Raw genomic sequence first — 22,238 nt, 5'->3', positions numbered from 1 at the left:
TGAACTTGTCTAACCCATCAGCATTCAAAACTTTGCTCAGTCTGAGTTTAGTCCACTCCTATGTGACTAGCCATTTATGCAGATTAACTCTATAACCTCTACTATCAAACACATTTTTATTTATTTTTTTTTTTTTTTTAAAACAAAAGAAGTAAAAAGCGCAGGGGAGAGTTTGTTGGTCTCACCAAGGCTCTGTCTCTTTCTCGGTCATTTATCCAAACCTGCCACCAGTGGGCAGTGGCACCGAGCTCCACTCAGCCTGTCTTACCACACAGTCTAACCACAACACCACACTAAAAGCTGACCCACATCAATTATGTGACATTAGACTGTCAGACAGGAACAAATAACTACAAATTCAAACCCTTGTCTGGTCGGTTCAAACTAACTCTCATCTACACCACAACTACTTTTGCACACCACATGACTGGTTTTTCAAAGAAAATTATGTTTACTTTATCAGTAAATGATTCAAAGTTCAACATAAATTAATTACATTGGCTATAGTTTTATAATTTAACTATCCAATGTGTTTTTTTGTTGAATGTTTAATATGCACACATTTTCAATTTGTTTTACATTTACTCTAAATTGAGTGATGATTTGAAAATTTGTTGAAAGTTTAAATGAGCAGCTAATAGTGTTATATTAGGTTTGTTATTTTAGTTATTAGACATATTAGTAGAAGGCTGGCGAGAGCTCGTTTGTATTGATTAGATTGTGAAAGTGCTTGCTTTGTAGTTCATCATAAGAAATAATTATAATTGTTAGTTATCGACAGAAGTTTAATTTTTAATTACTGTAGCTGTTTTGGAAATTAAAACTTTGTTTTTCTGTTGTTGCTGCTATGCAAATTATTTAAAGTCCTTCTGTTGGTGGGAAAAATAATAATAATAATAATAATAATAATAATAAAAATGAATTGTGTTTACATTTTCTATGAGAGATTCTCGTTGAATAGTTTAGTCATAATACGTTTTGTGTTATATGTGGTACAAGCAGTAATGTATACAAAGAAACATTTACATTGTAGCAAAAATGTTGCTGTAATTTATATTCTTTAAATAATTTTCTTATGTTTCAATAAACAGTAAAGCATATTATTGTTGTGATGCTGGTTAAAAAGTTATTTGTTTTAATTGCATGTTTAAAAATATGTTTGTTTATTTATTTATTTATTTATTTTTAGCCCTAATTATTTACGAAGTCAGCTTTTTAAGCACTTGTTACAGGATAAAAAAAAAAAAGTTTAGTTTAGTTTTGCCATTGGCATGAAGGATTTTTCATTATGCTCATGGGTCAAAATTCACCTCGAGCAGTCTGGAAGAAACTTCGATTTGGTTTCGTGATTATGTTTGATGGGAGTCTGGAGTGCATTGTGCAGAAATTTTTGAGCTGGGCAGCAGAACATGTCTGCTCTCCAAATGGACACTTTATTATTCCTGGGAGACACTTATGCCATAGAGGTTTAGATGATAAATATGCACATTTTATTTGTATGATTTTCTATGTAGTTTATTTCAATTTCATGTTTTGACATATTCAAAATTTGACAATTTAATTATAATTCAACATACTCATTTAAAAGCTGATAATGTTTTTGATTCAGTTTTTATGTTAGATTATCTTGTTAATAAGCAACCAAAATTTTCTTCACAAAAAATAAAACCTAACAAAACACAGTTTTGACACAAACTGAAACTGCCAATGCCACTAAAATGCATAACACAATTTGTTTCAATTCTCATCTGTATAATGTCATCAGATATAGCATAAGAAATGTAAAAAATAAATAAATGTAAAACTTTACAACAATTACCAATTTGAATGTTTTGTCTTTTGAAACGTGGTGAAATTATTATTTTTATTTTATTTTAAATTTACTCCACAATCTATTAACAATTTTTTATTCATTTAGAAATGTATCACAGTAATCGTATTCCTCTTTATGCTCATAGTCAGCACACTATCCCTAACTGAAGCTGGATTCAAGCACACATGAAAGCAACACTGACCTCAGTTCTTCATTGAGCGCTGGCTCTAATCCCTCTCCCAACAGTTCACTCCTCTACTTCATGCCGCACAATGGCGTGACTCACAGCGCTGGCATATATGCCTCTCCCTGGACACCTTGCTTTATTATGAGGGGCCGGTTTGTTTTGGTAACTCAAGTACAATGAGAAACAGCACTGCTGTTCATTTGTTTATTCGTTTGTTTGTGTTTTTGTGTCTCTCAGGAGGGCTACGGGGTGATTGTGCTGAACCCCAACGAGAACTCTCTGGAGGTGGAGAAGATTCCGGATCCATCCAAGAATCCATCCCCAGACACCTCCGATGAGCCGGCTGAAAAGAGAGAGAGGAAGGAAGAGAGGGACAGCAAGAAAAAGAAGGACTTATATGAGAAGTATCGCAATCCACAGAGGGAGCAGGAGACAGAGCACATCCCGATACGAGTGAGTGGTGGAGGGAAGATGATGGGTATGAAAGAGAGAGAGAGAGAGAGACATGTGGGGTGAAACAGAGGGTGAGAGGGGGTTTAAGGCAGCTGAGCGAAAGGGCCACACATGTGCGGTCAGATTTAGTGTGTGTGTGTGTGTCTGTGTGTGTGTGTCTGTGTGTGTATGGAGGGTTAGGCCGTGATCCAATGAGTCACATAGTCTTGATACTCTAATTTTTCTCTCTCTCTTTAAATGCCCCATGGAATCATGTAACGAACATGGTTTTCTTTCCTTTTTTGACATATTTCATATTGAGACAATAATTTTTGGGTGTGGGACATTCAGATAGATAGATACTACACTTGAGCTACACATATTCATAGTCTTATTGTGCACACATACAGTGCAACACTCAATCTGCCACAAACTTGCATGTGTGTACAGTGTACACACCACAAATACATGCTTAATCAAATACATCTTTTCAAAACCACAAGGTGAATGGATGAAACAAGGAAACATCGGTTGGAAATTGTCTGCAGAATGTTAGTGCTTTGTTTTATCACCATTTGACGGCCACGTCACATATCAGCCTGTGTGTGTGAGACATGTCACACTTCTTGTGCTGTCATTTACCGCCGTTGACTCACTAGCGGTGTGTGAGCTGTCAACACACTTCTGAGGCTACCTTCACACACACACACACACACACACACACACACACACTGCAGGATGAGATATAATTATCTGCACTATAAAGTAAGTCAGCTTTAAAACCATCATACCTCATTCTTCCCCTTTCTTTGTAAACAAATGATCTTAATTACCCTCTTCTAATTGCAGTAAATTAACTCTGACACCTATCATTCCATAATACATTTAGTCCAGGGAAGAAATCTGTAGTGTTGCCCAGATGAAGTTTTTTATTTTTATTTATTTTTTTATCAACACACACACACAGACACACACACACACACACAGTAAGGGGAAAACATATATGAACTAGCCATCAGTGAGTGTGAATCTGAGATTTAAACACCTCGTCCATTTCTGAGGCGTTTCATCAGTGTTGGTGTGGTGAATAGGAAGTTGTTCTCCAGGCTGCTGTGTATAAGGGAACAACTCACTGTCAATATCTATAAGAGCTCAACACTACTGATATCTTCATGTGCTGGTGTGTGTTTATGAGTAAGAGACAGATAAACAGTGTGTGGACCCACATCACATATGGAAGGAGGAAAGAGGAATGCACTGTAGGAATCCATATTAATGTCTTAATAAATATTTCAGCTGGGATAGTTTAGGATTCATATAATGAGGAGTCTTTGCAACTCTTGCTCGCTCTCTCCTCCTGAATCTTTGCAGTGTGAGATCGTTAGACTAGTTTAGTTCTGCCGGATGGCCTTGCTGTTTTCTGCAATCTGACGTTTGCCGGCTTTCCACACACTGTATTATGCAGCCCCGGACAGGAGTGAGCTGCACCAACACAAGGACGAGTGTGTGTGTAAATACTTCTTCAAAAGTTAGCTAAATATATATATATATATATATATATATATATATATATATATATATATATATATATATATATATGTGCAAAAAGTTTTCTTTTAAGCATAAGGTTAGGGTTTGGGTTAGGGTTAGTGCATAGGATATCCAATGGAGCACAATTCCAGATTCCAGAAGTATTTTTCCCATACATTTTTTGCATAGGCTTTTCATAAAATCCTCCTTAAAAGAGTTGCAAGCCATGAACCAAAGCAACCAGCTCCAAGGTGAATCACAACATAAACTTCGTTTTGAGTTCAAAAAAGTATTTGAAAATCGGACAAAAAGACAAAGGTACAACACTATGTATTTACCGTTTTTTTCCGAGGGCACAAATTACAATCCCTTGAAGCATTGTGAATGATGTAATTAAATAATAAACAACGGGAATATATAAAACTATTGATTTTAGGTTGTTGACTATAAGTTTTGAAGCAATATATTTTACGTTTATTGCAAAATATTCCAATATTTACAAATATATAAGTAGATTAAGGGTGAAGGGAGACGGTTGTGTTATTCACAGTGTGTCATTGGAGTGGGCGGTCGCTCCTGGGCTCATTTCACGGGCTATGTTGGTTGCGTTTCCGATTGGTGAACCTTTCTCTGCTGGACCATGGGTTATGTAGTTGTTCACCAGGAATTCCATAAGAAGATATTGTTTGAAATATAGTGATAAACAGCAGCAATTGACTATATATTCCAGTTAACTAAATATGCAACAAAATTTCAATTTTAAAAAGAGGGCAAAGTCCCTTTAAAGCTCAATTGAATTAGTCAGTCATTTACATTATGTGAACTAGTTCATTTACATGAAGTGTCTGAATGAAGCAATTTACTAAACTGAATTCCCAATGCTAAATATAATGAATTGTTTATTTTAACTGGTTCATTTACATGAACTCTCCGAAAGAACACATTCACTGAAATTATTTGGATTTCCCAGCGGTACATATGACAGAGTGAACATTTTAGGTGAGCATGTTTGATCACTCCCTCGTCTTAATTGCTGCGTTTGCAATACAATATGACAAATATAGCGTTTTGTGACACAACAGTGCTACTCATTGGAAATGTTGCTTGTTACTGAAAATGCTACACTGTTGTGAAAATAGCTGAGCTACTGTCACGCTACTGAAAAATTTAGTTAAGTTAGTAGCGTTGCTACTGTTGGTTACTTCCTAACACTGTTACAAACATGTACTAATCACCATGGATGTAATTAGGTGGGTAGCTAAATGTAAAAGTTTAAGTTATGTTGATTGATCACTATTCTAAATATTGGAGGGCTGACATGTCCCCATCAATGTATATGGTGGTTATGGTCCTGCAAAGCGCACACACATACATGCTTTCGCTGGTGTGAAAAATGCTAGCCATTCATAACAGCAAACACTGAACTTCTGCCTGTACTCATATGGTATAACCACACAGATGTCATTATTTGGTGGTGCATAAGGACATTATGTCCAATCAGATTACTTATGTGTTGTAGAATGCATTTTTTTTTTTTTTTTTTTACTAATTTGTTCCTGCTCATTCTTACAAAATTCAGATTGCATTAATGTGCAGGTACATATGCGTGTGTGTGTGTCTATATTTGTGTGTGTTTTCGCCTCCTCTCCACCCATCCTCTCAGCTCCTAGAGTAGGAGGCGGGTCACACCGAGTCTCATTCTCCCAAACTTTTTAATCTTTTATAGTGGTATTGTACACAGCTGAACCTCCTCTCCTCCCCTCCTTGACTCCCCGTAGAGTACCAGACCACCTGCACGGTGCTCCGGCCGGGCCCTGCAGCTCCGGGCTTTGGTCGTGCTGAGTTGATTAATACACTTCCTTACCCCCATTAAGGAGCCCTTAACTGCCTTTAGCACTCTTACTTTTTCGCCCCCCTCGGGTTGGAAGCCCCCAGCCCTGCCTAATCTCCCAGCACTCTTACATATCACAGTCACTGCAGCCCACATTTGCAGACGCACAAGAAGAGGGGTGGACATGAGAACCGGGGGGCCGAAATAGTGGGGGTGGCATACAAACTTTTTTTGGGAGTTCACTTTACTCTGAATTTGAAGCCTAATCCAGTTACCTATTTTCTGTCAGCCAAGCGGAGGAATAGCAAGAACAAAACCCACATTCAGAGCTTAAGAAGCTTCCAAAGATTTCATTCAGGCCTGAGCAGACCCGGCTTAGGGCCCCAGCCCCAAGGGGAAAAGAGCAAGTGGACAAAAACCCCAGTCCGTTCAGCCTTTCTCTAAAGCACCCACTTATTTTTGTAAATGACTAGAATCCTTCTCCTAACACTTTTTTTTTTTCACTCACATTTCTTATTGTTGCTTTTTTATTTTTTTTGTAAAATGTTCAGAGCAAGAGAGAAAGGGAGAGCTCTTCGTAAAACATTCAGAAGCAGCAGCTTGTGGGAGGTGTTTTTCTTTTCTCTTTGTGCTCTCTACATCTCTTCGCTTATTCTTTTCTTAAGTGCCTGAAGAATTTTAAGTTTCTGATCCTTCTGGAGATGGTATGAGTTTATTGAACGCTTGAGCACAGTGCTTCTCTCCGTCTCTTTCATACATCATGTACACTATGACCTAACACGAGAAAAATCAAACATCCATTGACATTAGGCCTCTGCTTACACATTGTTTTGCAACACACAGTGCTGCCTCTCTTGAATACCATGAAATTGGCATTTGGTGTCAGGTGTGTTATAGCTGGAAAATAATGCAGAGCAATACAAGGATGGCCTTCATAAAGTCATGATAAAAATATTCGGACTCAAACCAGCACAACCAACACATTGTGATTTAAAACCATTTTTTGTGACAAATGTGTCTTGTAGTATGCAAAATAAATGTTTCTCCAAATATATAAAGTCAGAACCAAGGACAAATAGATGCAGTGGCTGTAAAAGTATTTGGATTAAATATTTAAGTATTTGGACACTTAAGCCACACTTAAAAATGGATGAATGTCTTTGCATTATACAACAAAATATCAAAACAACTATATATATATATATATATATATATATATATATATATATATATATATATATATATATATATTCAAAATATAGCACATGCACAATTGTCAAGCAAAACTTGTCACAAAATAATTGTTTTTTTTTTTTTTAAAGAAAAAAAATAGTAATATTACTATATAACAGTAATACACTTTCTGGTTGTCAGACGTTAGCTGTGCATAGCTAATATGACAAACTTCACACTGTTAACCCTAATAAGCTAGCAGAACACAGAAAACATGAGGCAGTCAGTAACAACATTATTATTTTTATTTTTTTGTTAATAAACTCACAAGTTTAGTTAATAGAACTTTCAGATTTTGTGCTACACATGCATGATAATTGCTCTTAGCTTGAAATATTGAGTAAGCTAAATCATACATTTTAAATGGCACTTATCTTTAAATGTAACTCTTCGGCTGAACATAAATTTACAGTGTAAGTTCAGCTTAAATACTATAAGCAGAAGGAACCTAACTAGTACAGTGAATAAAAGCATGCTGAGTGCATGCTACTTGGAAACACTATGCTTGATTTGCATAGCAATTTCTCAACAAGTAAAAAAAAATATATACTGTAGAACAATCTTAAATTGTAACTGTCCTCAACCTAAGCTTAAACTCCACTAATCACCATAATGGTAACTCCCAAAAACTGAAACTCAACAAAACATTAACAAGTTTCCCCTTTACATTCATCTCACACAAAGACACATTATATAACACTTAATTTTAACATTTACTCTCCCTGTCAAGTGCAATGCAAAGCATGCTGGTAATTAGAAATCCCCATTTCCAGTTTCAGTAAAATTTAAGTTCCTGTGAATTTTAAAGAAACTAGTTAATTAAACTCAAAACAATAAAACAATTCAGTTTCCTTAAAAGGTGTCTTTTTTTTTTTTTTTTTTTTTTACTCGAAAGTGAAAGTTCTAAATAAAAATCAAGGTTAATTTATTTGAACTAATTTGCATGATTACATTTTTACCTACTCAAAATAATAAATTATTTTGAGCATTAGAGTTTACAGTGCATCTGTTGTTAATCTGCTAAGGCACTTGTGTGAATTTGAGAGGACTGACTTCATACATTCATTAAAAATCAACTTGAAAACAGTTAGCTAAAAGTTAATATAGTTTTAAGAAAATGTGTAGCATCATTTGTTTGCATGTGGCATATTTTTAGTTTGATATTTTATATCTTATTGCATCAACATCCAGACATTTAACCAATACTTCCAAATACTTTTTAAGGCCACTGTATGTCTTAAAAAAAAAACAAAAAAAAACATATTGCTATTGTAAAACAAAAATTGCTATTGTAAAGCAATTATAAGAGGAAGCCTTTTGCATTGTCCCCAAAGTCTCTCCAGAATCCTGGAAGTTGCACCAATGAGGTTATTGATATGAAGTCATCGGCATGAGTTCAAGGGGTTGTGGCTGGGGTTTCTACTTTGTGTACCTCTAAGACGTCCTTTGTCTCCACAGGAACAGCATCCATTATTTATCCCTCGTCTTCTCTCTCACGTTCCCCTGAGGACGAGAGGAATCAGTGTTTTGGAGATGTACTGTTTCCCAGTGCCTGGCTCGTACATCCCTAACCTACATGTCGATTAGATATGGCCCTGCAAAGCCGGAGATGTCATGAATACATGTCACTTGTATTCTTGCTCAGCTTGTATCAGCCTCAGTCAGTATTTGCGTAGTTCAGGGACACTTCTGGAGGTCCTCGGTGTATATGTGAACTTTAGCCTAGAAGACCTTCCACATAACCCACATTGCAAAGACAAGCGTGGGGAACGAATGTGGCTAAATTAAACTTCTGAACCAGTGGTATGACCAAAGCAGAGGTCAAAATCACAGGTTATGTGGTTATCAGATGTTTAAAGTGTGTGTGGGGGGGGGTCTGTGTGTGTGTGTGTTTATTTATTTTGTGCTTAACTTTTGTACATTGGACTTATGTGGTAGGATATCTGTCAACTAATATTATACAGCATATCAATATGAAAAACATATTAAAGTAGTTTTTTTTTTTGTTTTTTTTTATAAGAAAAAGTGTGTCGTCACATCCACAGTGTCAGGGTGTTATGGGTTGTTACCTGGGTGGCAATATTGCTATGTGGTTAATAGGATTCCTCAGTGTAATGACCATAATGACCAAAGTAAAAAGAGCCCACCCTTCAAAGATATCCTGTTCCCTAGATCCATAGAAGGGTCCCTCCTTCACTGTAAGCCTATTTGGAATAAGCGAAGCGTATTACTGGTAATTGAAATACTTCAGTAATTTTGTATTGCATGAATAAATAGGAATGTGTAACCAACTATCTTCACAGATGTTTCCTCTTTTAAAAAAAAAAAAAAATAATGTTATGCCTGTATTGTATCTGATGCTTGTATTGTGACTAAGTTCTATTGAAAATTAATACATTTTGATATGAGCCAAGTTTTACAAAATATTAAAATGTTGTCATCTTGTACAAATTATAACGAGTTGTCATGACACTATGTTATACTCAGTGATGCTTGCCCTACATGTTATTAATTTAGGCTCGAGTAATGACTATTAATTATGAGACTACATGGAACATTTGTACTTTATTGTATATATAGATAGATAGATATATAGATATATATATATATATATATATAGATATATATAGATATAGATATATAGATATACCGATCAGCTACAACATTAAAACCACCTGCATAATATTGTGTAGGTCCCCCTTGTGCCACCAAACAGCACCAAACAGTTACCGTAGACTTTGTCAGTTCGAACCAGTCTGGCCATTCTCTGTTGACCTCTCTCATCAATAAGGCATTTCCATCCACAGAACTGCCGCTCACTGGATGTTGTTTTTTTTTTTGTTTTGTTTTTTACTCCGAATGTTGCAAATTCTAGAGACTGTTGTGGAGATCCCAGGAGATCAACAGTTACAGAAATACTCAAACCAGCCCATATGGCACCAGCAATCATGCCACGGTCCAAATCACTGAGATACATTTTTTTTTTTTTTTGATTCTGATGGTTGATGTGAACATTAACTGAAGCTCCTGACCCATATTGATTTTATGCACTGCACTGCTGCCACATGATTGGCTGATTAGATAATTGCTTGGATGATTGTTGGTGCCAAATGGGCTGGTTTGAGTATTTCTGTAACTGCTGATCTCCTGGGACTTTCACACACAACAGTCTCTAGAATTTACTCAGAATGGTGCCACAAACAAAAAACATCCAGTGAGGGGCAGTTCTGCGGATGGAAACGCCTTGTTGATGAGAGAGGTCAACAGAGAATGGCCAGACTGGTTCAAACTGACAGAGTCTACGGTAACTCAGATAACCACTCTGTACAATGGTGGTGAGAAGAATAGCATCTCAGAATGCTATTTTGAGATGCGGGTTGGCACTTTTTCGGCGACACCAGGGGGACCTACACAATATTAGGCAGGAGATTTTAATTTTGTGGCTAATCTATATGTGTGTGTGTGTGTGTGTGTGTGTGTGTGTGTATATATATATATATATATATATATCTATCTATCTATCTATCTATCTATACTATATATATATATATATATATATATATATATATATAGAGAGAGAGAGAGAGAGAGAGAGAGAGAGAGAGAGAGAGAGAGAGAGAGATAATATACAGTGTGTATATATCTGTATATATACTGCATTTTATTTTTTGTCAAACTGCAGAACCATTCAAATTGAACTAGTGGAGGCAAAACATGATTAAAAATGGTGAAAAACTTGAAAGAAATGTTGACCAATCAAAACACCTAAAATATACACTTTCCCTTGTATATTCGTGTCAAGTTAAACCTGAAATTTTGATGTAAAAAAACAAAGAAAAACATAGACATGTTATGCATCAACCACCCATAACTCTTTATTATGGGTGTATATAGAGAAAAAAGAGAGAGGGACCAAGAAATGTGAAGTGTCTTTGTGTCTGAAGCAGCTGTCTCTGTGTGCCTGTATTTGTGTGTTGTCCTCTGTTATTTTTGCATATGAACTGCTTGTCAACCCTTGCCACTGTCTGAGATCTTCTCGCTCTGAAGCGGTGCATTGTAACTGCTCTTGGGGCGAATCCCGCTGAAGCTCTACTCAGATGTCTGCTCCCAATCTTCCCGTTAGGTCAACCAAGAAACACATCCAATCTGCTGTCAGAACCCAAAGCAAGGCCCTTCACAGCAGGCTTTCACACACAAACCACTGTCTGTGCTGCTCGCCCATGTCTTCTTTTCCCTAACATCAATTAAAAAGAAGCAGTAATTTAATCTAACAATCACAGGCTTTGAGTGAGACAGGTTGATATGTCACAGAGATGACCTTTCTGCCCACATGCAGCCAAGAGCTGTCTTTTGCCGAGGCCTTTGTAATTTTTTAATGAGATATTGATTTGGAACAATGCACTACCAAATTTTGTCGAGATTAGCTCCATGCTAACAAGGTCACAGTGCTGTCACAGTACAGTCTTGTGTTTATCAGCACCATAACTCCACCTTCTGTATTTTAAGCTCCCTTTCTGTCTTTTAACCCCCCCCTCCCTTTTCATTTCCTGTCTTCCCTAAGCATTTTGTAATTCTGCCCACATCTTCCCAGTTTGTCACGTTTGTCATCTTACTGGCTTTCGGTGGGCTCACTAGTCGTTAATTACTTGTGATTTTCAAGTCATCTCCTTAGTTCATGTTCTCTCCCTCTGCAAGATATGAGGGCTCCTGCAGGTGTCACACTCTTTTCTGAAGGAGCACCTTGTCTGGAACTGGCCAGGTGTGGAGGGCAAATCTGCAGGTAGTGAGTGCCAGTGCTTGTTTTGCCAGCCTGAGGCGTCTAGTGTTCCATGCATGCTAACAGCACTATCAGGAAGTCCACGCGCCACCATGAAACCCAGTCCCAGCCTTATCCAAGCGTACAAACCCACCACTCACACTGCCAACTTTTCAAATCACTCAGCATTATCGGCTTTCCCAGCCTCCGATTTCTTGCTATCAGTCCATAGTCCCTGTTAGCGCTAGCCATTTGGATCTAGCAGAAAGGCTCGACCGGCTAGAGGACGTTTGAGGCACTTAATGTGAATCTCAAGAGAACAACAAAATGGGTGTGGAGTGTTTTTAGGATACACAAATGGAATTAATATGAATTGATCTTCAAATGAGCCCAAATACTGCACTGAATAATTTAATTGGAACACAGAGTAAATTAAACTGGAGTGTTTTTGACCTAAGACAGGGAATGTTTTCTACGATTGAATGTCAGGAATTGTGAAAAACTGAGTTTAAATGTATTTGGCTAAGGTGTATGTAAACTTCTGACTTAAAGAGCACCTATTATGGTTTTTAAACGTGCCTAATTTTGTTTTAAAGGTCTCATACGATAGATTTACATGCATCCAAGGTCAAAAAACACTTTAATTTGCTCATAATTTAAATTGCAGCATTACCTTTTTTTCCCCAGTGTCAAAAACGACTCGTTCAATGATCCGCTCTAAAGGATTCATTCTAAACTCCTCCTCTCAGAGAGCCTACCCTGCTCTGATTGGTCAGATGTCCCAGTCTGTTGTGATTGGTCTACCGCTTAGTGTAGTGTTTGAGGGTGGGTCAAAGCTGTTCGCGAGCAGTTAATGAAGACCAGAGGCGGGTTTTTTGTTACCAAATTATGTAGGTTAGTACAGGAAGTAAGTCTGGAATTACTAACGACTCGTTTCAGGTGTTCAGAATCGGTTCTTTCTTTTGGGAGTCAATAACTCCATTTGTCGTGCACTTTGATTTTTGAAACTTTGCAGATTTTTTACATTCACAAACAGCTATATAACACACTACGTCAAAGGTAATATTTGAAAAACCATAATAGGTGCTCTTTAAACTGTATTTGCGACAAGTTTTACAAAAACTGCAGGCCAATGTCTGTACAACTAGAGCGGCCGCTTTGAAACTAGTGTGACTGATATTTCTTCCCAAAACACTGACGCTGTACACATGTAGGAATAGAAAATGAAGTCTGCTACTTAGGCTTGAAAATGTATCCCAAAAAAAAAAAAAAAAAAACATGAGGAAAGGTGCTCATTGCCACATGGGGTTCCTGTCAAAACATCAAATGCCAGTTGGTAGCAAAAGAGCAAGGCACTCAATCTCCAATGCAGAATGTTTATTTCATAGGCAACAAAACATTAAAAAGCCCTGACGAAGGCAGCTAGTCTGCTCTGGTGATAATACAAACCACACAGTTACCTGACTTGCTTGTTAAATGTTTAATCATTTAAAAACATTAACCCATGTCCTGCTGAAAGGTACCACTGGCCATTTAAATGAGCTGAGGTGACTATGTTTGCCTAGTGTGGCCAGAAAGACTTTGCTTGGTTAATTCTGGGGTTTGTAGAGGTGGCCTCTGGAATTGTGAAAAGGCAGCTGTATAGCAATTTCACAACAAGCATTCTGTATATAGCTTGCAAGTTTGTTAAAACAGTACAACAAATAGCAATTTGCCTATTGATGTGCATGCCCCTCCGCCCAGAACTGATGTCACTTTGCTTAAATTTGTTCACATTTACTATATAGTCTAGTCAAAAAAAGAGTTAATAATGTTGACAAATTATACAGATGTCTTATTTGTCAACATGCTGAACAATTTTGAACAGCACACTATAGAGTAAATGTGAACTCATTTAAGCAAAGTAAAGTCAAACCCATGGGTGGGTTCAGTGAGCATCAACAGGTTTTGGTCCAGTAGCCTGCAGAGCCTAAGTGATGTCAGCAGAAAATGAAAGTTGTTTCAGAGAAGGAGCAAGTTATTATATTTGCAAAGAAAATAAAGACAGACAAAGTAGGTTTTGGTGATAATATTGATGTTTGAATCGCATGAGCAAAATACTTTATTTGGCGTATTGGATGTTTTATCACTATGTAGAATAGTGTCTAAAGATAGACTGAAAGAATGACAATGTTTATGTACAGTTTTATTAGTGTAACACAGATAGCTTTTTCACAACTGTTTATTTAATTGTATTACATGTTTTCCACTTGATAAACCAATATGTCACCACAATTCATTACTCATATTCATTTGATTTATGATTTTTATTTGTATAATTCTTTATTATTATTATTATTATCTTGACAGAAATCTATATGTATGGATTGTTAGGTGTACAGTTAAATTGTGTGAGAGATACATGAGTTGTCTTTTAGGGATAGCACCAAAATGTGCGTAAGCTCATAGTTGTGTTAGAGCTGTGAATCTTCAATGTATTTTTTATTTTTTTTCATCTGCTTGCTGACATTGAAGTTGAGAGAGAAAAAGATGTGCTGGAAAAATCTGTCATACTGTAGTAAAAGTGAGAATCCTTTTGTAATTTCCTATATTCGACAAACTGTGAATTCATGAACTGTGATATATATATATATATATATATATATATATATATATATATATAACAGAAACGTCTTGAAGTGAACATTATGGCTAGAAAGCAAATTAGAAGACGATGTAGGCATTGTCTAATTGGGGTCTATTTTCTCAAATGACCTGTCAGAATGGATTGCTAGTCAACTGGTTAATGCATACTCCACAATATTCACTGAATAGTGTCTGCTACTTTTTTAAGAATAGTATTTTAATACTATTGTCATATGAACTCATTACATGCATACTTCAGCCAGTGCTGTCCACTTATCGTGTAAATAATTTAAAAAAAAAAATTTTATTTATGTTTTAATCAAATATTGTGAAACTTTTTAAATCTTGGTCAAATAATAAGTCCATCAAATAATAAGTCAAGAAAAGATGTTAAAAATTGCAGTGGATAGTGCAATTGAGGTTCATTCATCACACAGGTAATTTTATACACTTTGGCAAATTTATTAAGTCATCGGTAACACTTCACAGTAAGGTTCCATTCATTAGCACTAGTTAATGCATTAGGTATCACGAACAAACAATTAACAATATGTTGTTTACAGCATTTATTCATCTTTGTTAATGATAGTTAATAAAAATGCAATTGTTTATTGTGAGTTCATATTAGTTCATAGTGCATTAACTAATGTTAACATACTTTGGATTAAAACAAAATAGTATATGTTGAAATTTACATTAACTAAGATATATATATATATATAAAATATATTTTATTATTATTATTATTTTTTTTTTTTTTAATTTAACAAAAAAATATTGTTCATTGTTAGTTCATATTAACTAATGATGTTAACTAATTTTAACAAATGGAACCTTATTGTAAAGTGTTACCAAGTCTCTGCATACAGACAATTCACATGCAGTACAATGCACAGTATACATTCTACAAACTTTAGAAATAATACAAATATGAACAAAACTATTGAGGACTTGAGCTTGGAAGTTTGAAAAATGGAGACTTACTCCAATTTGTGATGTCTGTGTGGAAATACTTCCATGTTTATTATTTCAGTACTTCATATTAACACCTTTACATAAAATAATTAGATATTTTTAGAATGAAATGCTCATAACAAATAGTTATTAGTTAAACGTATTTGTGTGAACACTAGCTTGTTGGATGCTAACTGTTAAAAAAAACAGTGTGTCAAAATAGCTTAATAGCTTGAAATACCCTGCAGTGTTACAGAACTGTCCTGCAGTGAGACATCTAAAACCATTTTAAATAGTGTTTTCTCATTATTATTATTATGCATGCAGTTTTTATTGCCACATTAATTGAGAGACTTCTAGGAAGTCCATATTATTTGTCAACTACCCACATACATAAGCAGAAACTTTGAGGTATGTGCAACAGGTCTACACACAGTGGGAGTGTTTCAGGCCTTGCACATGTATGGATAAGATGAGGGTTGACACAGAGAGAGAGAGAGAGAGAGAGGGTGAACCTGTCACCAGGAGCCGGTCTCTATGGGCATATTGTTTCACAGGGGCTAATTAAACCTAGGAAATAATTACACAAATATGCAAATGCTGTTTAGATAAGTGTGGCCCCTAACAGAGGAGTTAGTCAATCATTGGGGAGGTTGGAGGGAGTCAGTAGTCTGTATGTGCTAGCATACTTGTGTGTGTGGGCCAGGTGTCAGACTCTGTGGTGGGGTGATAAGGGGAGGGGGATGTTACCCGGTTTCATGTGGCATCACCTGTGTGCAACACTGGAGACTTAATGACACACACACACACACACACACACACACACACACGTGTTCGGACAGAACAAAACAATGATCAGTACCATAAAATTATGTTTCTTGATACATGTATTAAAATGTTAGTAAAGACAGCATTAAATGACATGTACACAAATATATAACTTTGGTAGTTAAAAATTAGCTTTATGCAAGTCGGAACTTGATTCTATCAATTGCGATTTTATTGGATTGTGAAAAGTATATTATTTGTTGATATTGATGTTTTCCGCCCACGTGGCCTTTGGTTATATCAGCAAAAAAGAAAAGTAATTTCAGAGGTGGAAAAAGTTTTTACATTTTCATTAAAAATTATGAAAAGATTTTTGTCATTATTTTTTTTTAGAATAATGTGTATTGTTGAACTTTCCTCCCTGTGACTGTGCAGAAGTTTCTGAATCGTGAGTAGGTGTCATTGAAGTGTAAATGTGCTAATGTATTCATCTGTCTAACGTCAGATATTGTGGAAGTACTGAACGAGCTGTTTATTGCAGTTCAGTTTGGACAGAGTAGGAAATATAAACATTAAAAGGCATTAAAATTCCATAATTTAATGGATTTCAAAATGAAACCGAATGTTCAGTGGGAAATAATGTAGGATGAGGCAAATTTATCAATTGTGATTTGATGATTTTTATTATTTATTATTTATTTATTTTTTAAAAATAAAATAAAAATGTGCACAGTTTAAATGTGCACAATTTGACCAGAGACATTTATTAAGAAAGGGCTTATTGGCTGGTCCCCATTTTCACCCACCACCCCGTCAAGAAACTCAACCATCCAAGGAGATCTGGGCTCAGCGCTTTCTACCAGTTGCATCATACCGTAACCCCCCCTCTCACCAGACTGTTTATTTACTTTCATATTTGTGTCCCATTGCCAATATCTCAGTGACAGGAAATCTCTTCCCTCCTGCCAGCTCCTTCAGCTCTAATTCACTTATTATTGTTCTTTTCAAAAAGCTAATCAATGTGAGAGAGCTGATGCAAGACCATGAGAGAGAGCTAAACAGATATCAGAGCTGCAAACTTTCAGGAGCTGATAGTGAAAAGGGAAATCTCTTAATATCATGCAGCTACACAACATGGTCAAAAGGAGGACACCCCCTTCTAATTAAAAGTTTTGGCATTGCCCCATAATTCCATTACATAATTTCTGCATTGTAGTGTATATAGCTGCCGTTCAGAAACTCACATTAACCCACATTCTTCTAAATTAGTTACTATTCTCCATTAAAACAATTGCCATATTTGCAAAACAAACACAGATCGATGTTGCTGGCATCAGTGAATGAATGTCCTCTCTCTCTCTCACTCTCTCTCTCTCTCTTCTCGCATTCGTAGAGCGTTATAACCCCAGGCCAGTGTTAATTATGAGTGTTGTGTGTGCCCTGCTATGTGACCTTCCCATGTAGGCCGATTATGAGTTTATCGCTCGTATAGAGGCCGTATTGATCAGTCAGTGGGGTACAAATTAAGATTTAAACTTGACGTCACACAATCTATTGAGTTTTGCATCGGAGGCATTTGCAGTATGCAAGACTCATTGATTAAGGTTTTACTTATCTGAGTGAATGTGGCAGTGTGCGAGTGTCTTCAGTTAGTCTCTTACTTCATGGGATCATATCATACTCAGGCATAATTGTATTGTAATATATATATATATATATATATATATATATATATATATATATATATATAGACACACACACACACACACACACTTGACTAATGTTTCTTGTGATTTAAAAAAAATCTTTTGATCTGAAGGCGTATTCTTAAATGTTTAAAATTATTTTTGTAGACAAAACTATAATTGTGTCACCATACTAATTTATTTAATTATAAAACTAACATGTAATTTAAAAAAAAAAACACTTTTTTTTTATTTTCTTTTATTTATTTATTTTTATTGATGACTTGGACCAAATAATAAAGAAAAGCAGTCAATAAGTGCCCAACATAGATGGGAACTCCTTCAATACTGTTTAAAAAGCATCCCAGGGTGATACCTCAAGAAGTTGGTTGAGAAAATGCCAAGAGTACAGGTCTACAAATTCTAGGCAAAGGGTGACTACTTTGAAGATGCTAAAATATAACACAGTTTTGATTTATTTTGGATTTTGTTTAGTCACAACATAATTCCCATAGTTTTGATGACTTTACTATTATTCTAAAATGTGAAAAAAAAATAATAATAATAATAATAATATACGTATATATATATATATATATATATATATATATATATATATATATATATATATATATATATATCTCACACACACACACACACACACACACACACAGTTGTGCGTAGAAATTGTGACATTTTGGCATTGATTTTGAAAATATGACTGATCATGCAACAAAAAATTTTTGTTGCATGATCCTTTTATTTAAGGATAGTGATCATATGAAGTCATTTATTGTCACATAGTTGTTTGGCTCCTTTTTAAATCATAACGATAACAGAAATCACCCAAATGTCCCTGATCAAAAGTTTACATACCCTTGAATGTTTGGCCTTGTTACAGACACACAAGGTGACACACAGGTTTAAATGGCAATTAAAGGTTAATTTCCCACACCTGTGGCTTTTTAAATTGCAGTTAGTGTCTGTGTATAAATAGTCAATGAGTTTGTTAGCTCTCACGTGAATGCACTGAGCAGGCTAGATACTGAGCCATGGGGAGCAGAAAAGAACTGTCAAAAGACCTGCGTAACAAGGTAATGGAACTTTATAAAGATGGAAAAGGATATAAAAAGATATCCAAAGCCTTGAAAATGCCAGTCAGTACTGTTGAATCACTTATTAAGAAGTGGAAAATTTGGGGATGTCTTGATACCAAGCCAAGGTCAGGTAAACAAGAAAGATTTCAGCCACAACTGTCAGAAGAATTGTTTGGGATACAAAGAAAAACCCACAGGTAACCTCAGGAGAAATACAGGCTGCTCTGGAAAAAGACGGTGTGGTTGTTCCAAGGAGCACAATACGACGATACTTGAACAAATATGAGCTGCATGGTCGAGTTGCCAGAAAGAAGCCTTTTTCTGTGCCAATGCCACAAAAATGCCTGGTTACAATATGCCCGACAACACCTTGACATGCCTCACAGCTTCTGGCACACTGTAATTTGGAGTGACGAGACCAAAATAGAGCTTTATGGTCACAACCATAAGCACTATGTTTGGAGATGGGTCAACAAGGCCTATAGTGAAAAGAATACCATCCCCACTGTGAAGCATTGTGGTGGCTTACTGATGTTTTGGGGGTGTGTGAGCTCTAAAGGCACTGGGAATCTTGAGAAAATTGATGGCAAGATGAATGCAGCATGTTATCAGAAAATACTGGCAGACAATTTGCATTCTTCTGCACGAAAGCTGCACATGGGACGCTCTTGGACTTTCCAGCCCGACAATGACCCTAAGCACAAGGCCAAGTTGACCCCTCCAGTGGTTACAGCAGAAAAAGGTGAAGGTTCTGGAGTGGCCATCACAGTCTCCTGACCTTAATATAATTGAGCCACTCTGGGGAGATCTCAAACGTGCAGTTCATGCAAGACAACCAAAGACTTTGCATGACCTGGAGGCATTTTGCCAAGACGAATAGGCAGCCATACCACCTGCAAGAATTTGGGGCCTCATAGACAACTATTACAAAAGACTGCATGCTGTCATTGATGCTAAAGGGGGCAGTACACATTATTAAGAACTAAGGGTATGCAGACTTTTGAACAGGGGTCATTTCATTTTTTTTTCTTTATTGCCATGTTTTGTTTTATGATTGTGCCATTCTGTTATAACCTACAGCTGAATATGAATCCCATAAGAAATAAAAGAAATGTGTTTTGCCTGCTCACACATTTTCTTTAAAAATGGTACATATATTACCAATTCTACAAGGGTATGCAAACATTTGAGCACAACTGTATTAAAGAGCACCTATTATGGTTTTTAAATGTGCCTAATTTATTTTTAAAGGTCTCATGCAACAGATTTACATGCATCCAAGGTCAAAAAACACTTTAATTTGCTCATAATTTAAATTGCAGCATTACCTTTTTTTCCCAGTGTCAAAAACGACTCGTTCAATGATCCGCTCTAAAGGATTCATTCTAAACTCCTCCTCTCAAAGAGCCTACCCTGCTCTGATTGGTCAGATGTCCCAGTCTGTTGTGATTGGTCTACCGCTTAGTGTAGTGTTTGAGGGTGGGTCAAAGCTGTTCGTGAGTAGCCAATGAATACCAGAGGTGGGTTTTTTGTTACCAAATTACGTAGGTTAATACAGGAAGTCTGGAATTACTAACGACTCGTTTCAGGTGTTCAGAATCGGTTCTTTCTTTTGAGAGTCAGTAACTCCATTTGTCGTGCACTTTGATTTTTGAAACTTTGCAGAATTTTTTACATTCACAAACAGTTATATAACACACTACGTCAAAGGTAATATTTGAAAAACTATAATAGGTGCTTTTTAAAATGTGTTGTACAGGTGTGTATTTGTAGTCATATTACAGGGGCTTAAAACACAGTTTATACAATCAGATTAAAGTTGAAACTGTCCGTTTTAAAAATGTATTTTATGAACTTCTGCCAATCTGTGCTAAAGTTACAGAGTTGTAGGTTCTACATGCAGCCAGGAACAGCACAAGGTTTGGTAAACTTTCCCACATCTTACTTGTATTGTTAAGTCTTTTGGTGTTTAGGAATATTATTACACAGGTCTCTGGAGTACTCAATTCTGATTGGTCAATGGCGCCATCTAGCAGTCTGATATTTCTAAGTAACAACCGCATATCAGGGGATTAAGGCCAAATCCACACTAGTGCTTTTATTTTTATTTTATTTTTTATTTTATCTATGTTTTTGCCTTCTGTCCACACTGAGAAAGCTTTTTGGTCAGTAAAAACTGAGCTTTTCAGAAATGCTGTCCAAAGTGGATGAATTTGAAAACACCATATTTGCTTGTAGTGTGGACAGGGTAAACAGAGATATCCTTAAACGATGATGTATTCGTTGTCATAAGACGCAGTCATGTGATCCATTCAACCCAAAACAATCAAGAGCGGCTCATGTTGTTCTGTCGTTGTTGTGCCTGCTATTCACTTAGTGTTTTTAAAGATTAATGTTACTTTGTAGAACCTTCACATTGCATTCCTTCAAATGCGACAGTAAGTTTACTCGGAATTGCTGTCCGGTGACGGAACACAATGATTTGCATTTCAGACCGTACATGGAACAGCAATCTTTTGCATGCGTTGTAAGGGGATTTAAATGTTTTCAAGAGTTTTCATACTAACCCAGTATGTGGACAGAGAGCGTTTAAAAAAACGAAATTGTAGTTTTCAAATGTATGCGGATTAATGAGGACGTAGCCTAAGACATATCAGACCTGTCATTCGGATATTGCGAGTCAACTTTCCTACTTCTTGTATCCCTCTGCGATCTCTACAAGTAAACTAATAAAATTATTTCAACTCATATCAATGTTTCATGTCTATTTATTTATTTTGTCTGACAAGCAGTCTTGCAATAAGCTGGATAATGAGCAGTCAGGCAAAAGAAACATTGCCAGAACTCTGACTCAAACCGGAGGTGCAAATCAGCTGTTCAGCAATTTCTTTCTTCTCACATAATAACAGTTTCAATGCAAATCAATATTTCATGTCCATTTACTTATTTATCTGGCAAGCAGTCTTGCAATAAGCTGGATAATGAGCAGTCAGATGGTCATTTTCGCAAAATAAACACCAACAGAATTCAGCGATTTCTTATATAATAACATAATTTCAACACAAATAAATATTTTATGTCCATTTATTTATTTATTTATTTATTTTATTTATTTAGTAGCCATGTATGAAGAGGAATAATGGACAGTCAGCCAGTTGTTATCGCAAAATAAACTCCCTCACCTCAGGGTCCTGATCACCCTGTCTGGATTTATTTTGTGATAACCACCGGTTGACTGTCCATTATACCTTATATATTACCTGTCCTACTTCCTTCTTATTACCTCTATGTGATTGGGTGTGCCAAGTTTCTGAATACCAAATAGAA

The 22,238-nt window shown here is 36.1% G+C and overlaps 1 protein-coding gene across 4 annotated transcripts in view; it reads left to right on the top strand.

The window, feature by feature from the left end:
* fam172a (family with sequence similarity 172 member A) overlaps window positions 1–22,238 on the top strand; it is a 259,551-nt gene that overhangs the window by 113,296 nt on the left and 124,017 nt on the right. For all 4 annotated transcript variants that reach the window (XM_051656599.1, XM_051656618.1, XM_051656590.1 and 1 more), the window contains exon 7: window positions 2,238–2,453. In XM_051656599.1, coding sequence (XP_051512559.1) covers window positions 2,238–2,453 — 216 coding nt within the window. The remainder of the gene's footprint in view (window positions 1–2,237; window positions 2,454–22,238) is intronic.

The sequence above is a fragment of the Myxocyprinus asiaticus genome, chromosome 3, assembly GCF_019703515.2.
Source record: "Myxocyprinus asiaticus isolate MX2 ecotype Aquarium Trade chromosome 3, UBuf_Myxa_2, whole genome shotgun sequence".
In the NCBI taxonomy this organism is placed as follows: domain Eukaryota; kingdom Metazoa; phylum Chordata; class Actinopteri; order Cypriniformes; family Catostomidae; genus Myxocyprinus; species Myxocyprinus asiaticus.
This window is presented reverse-complemented; position numbering and strand designations above follow the sequence as displayed.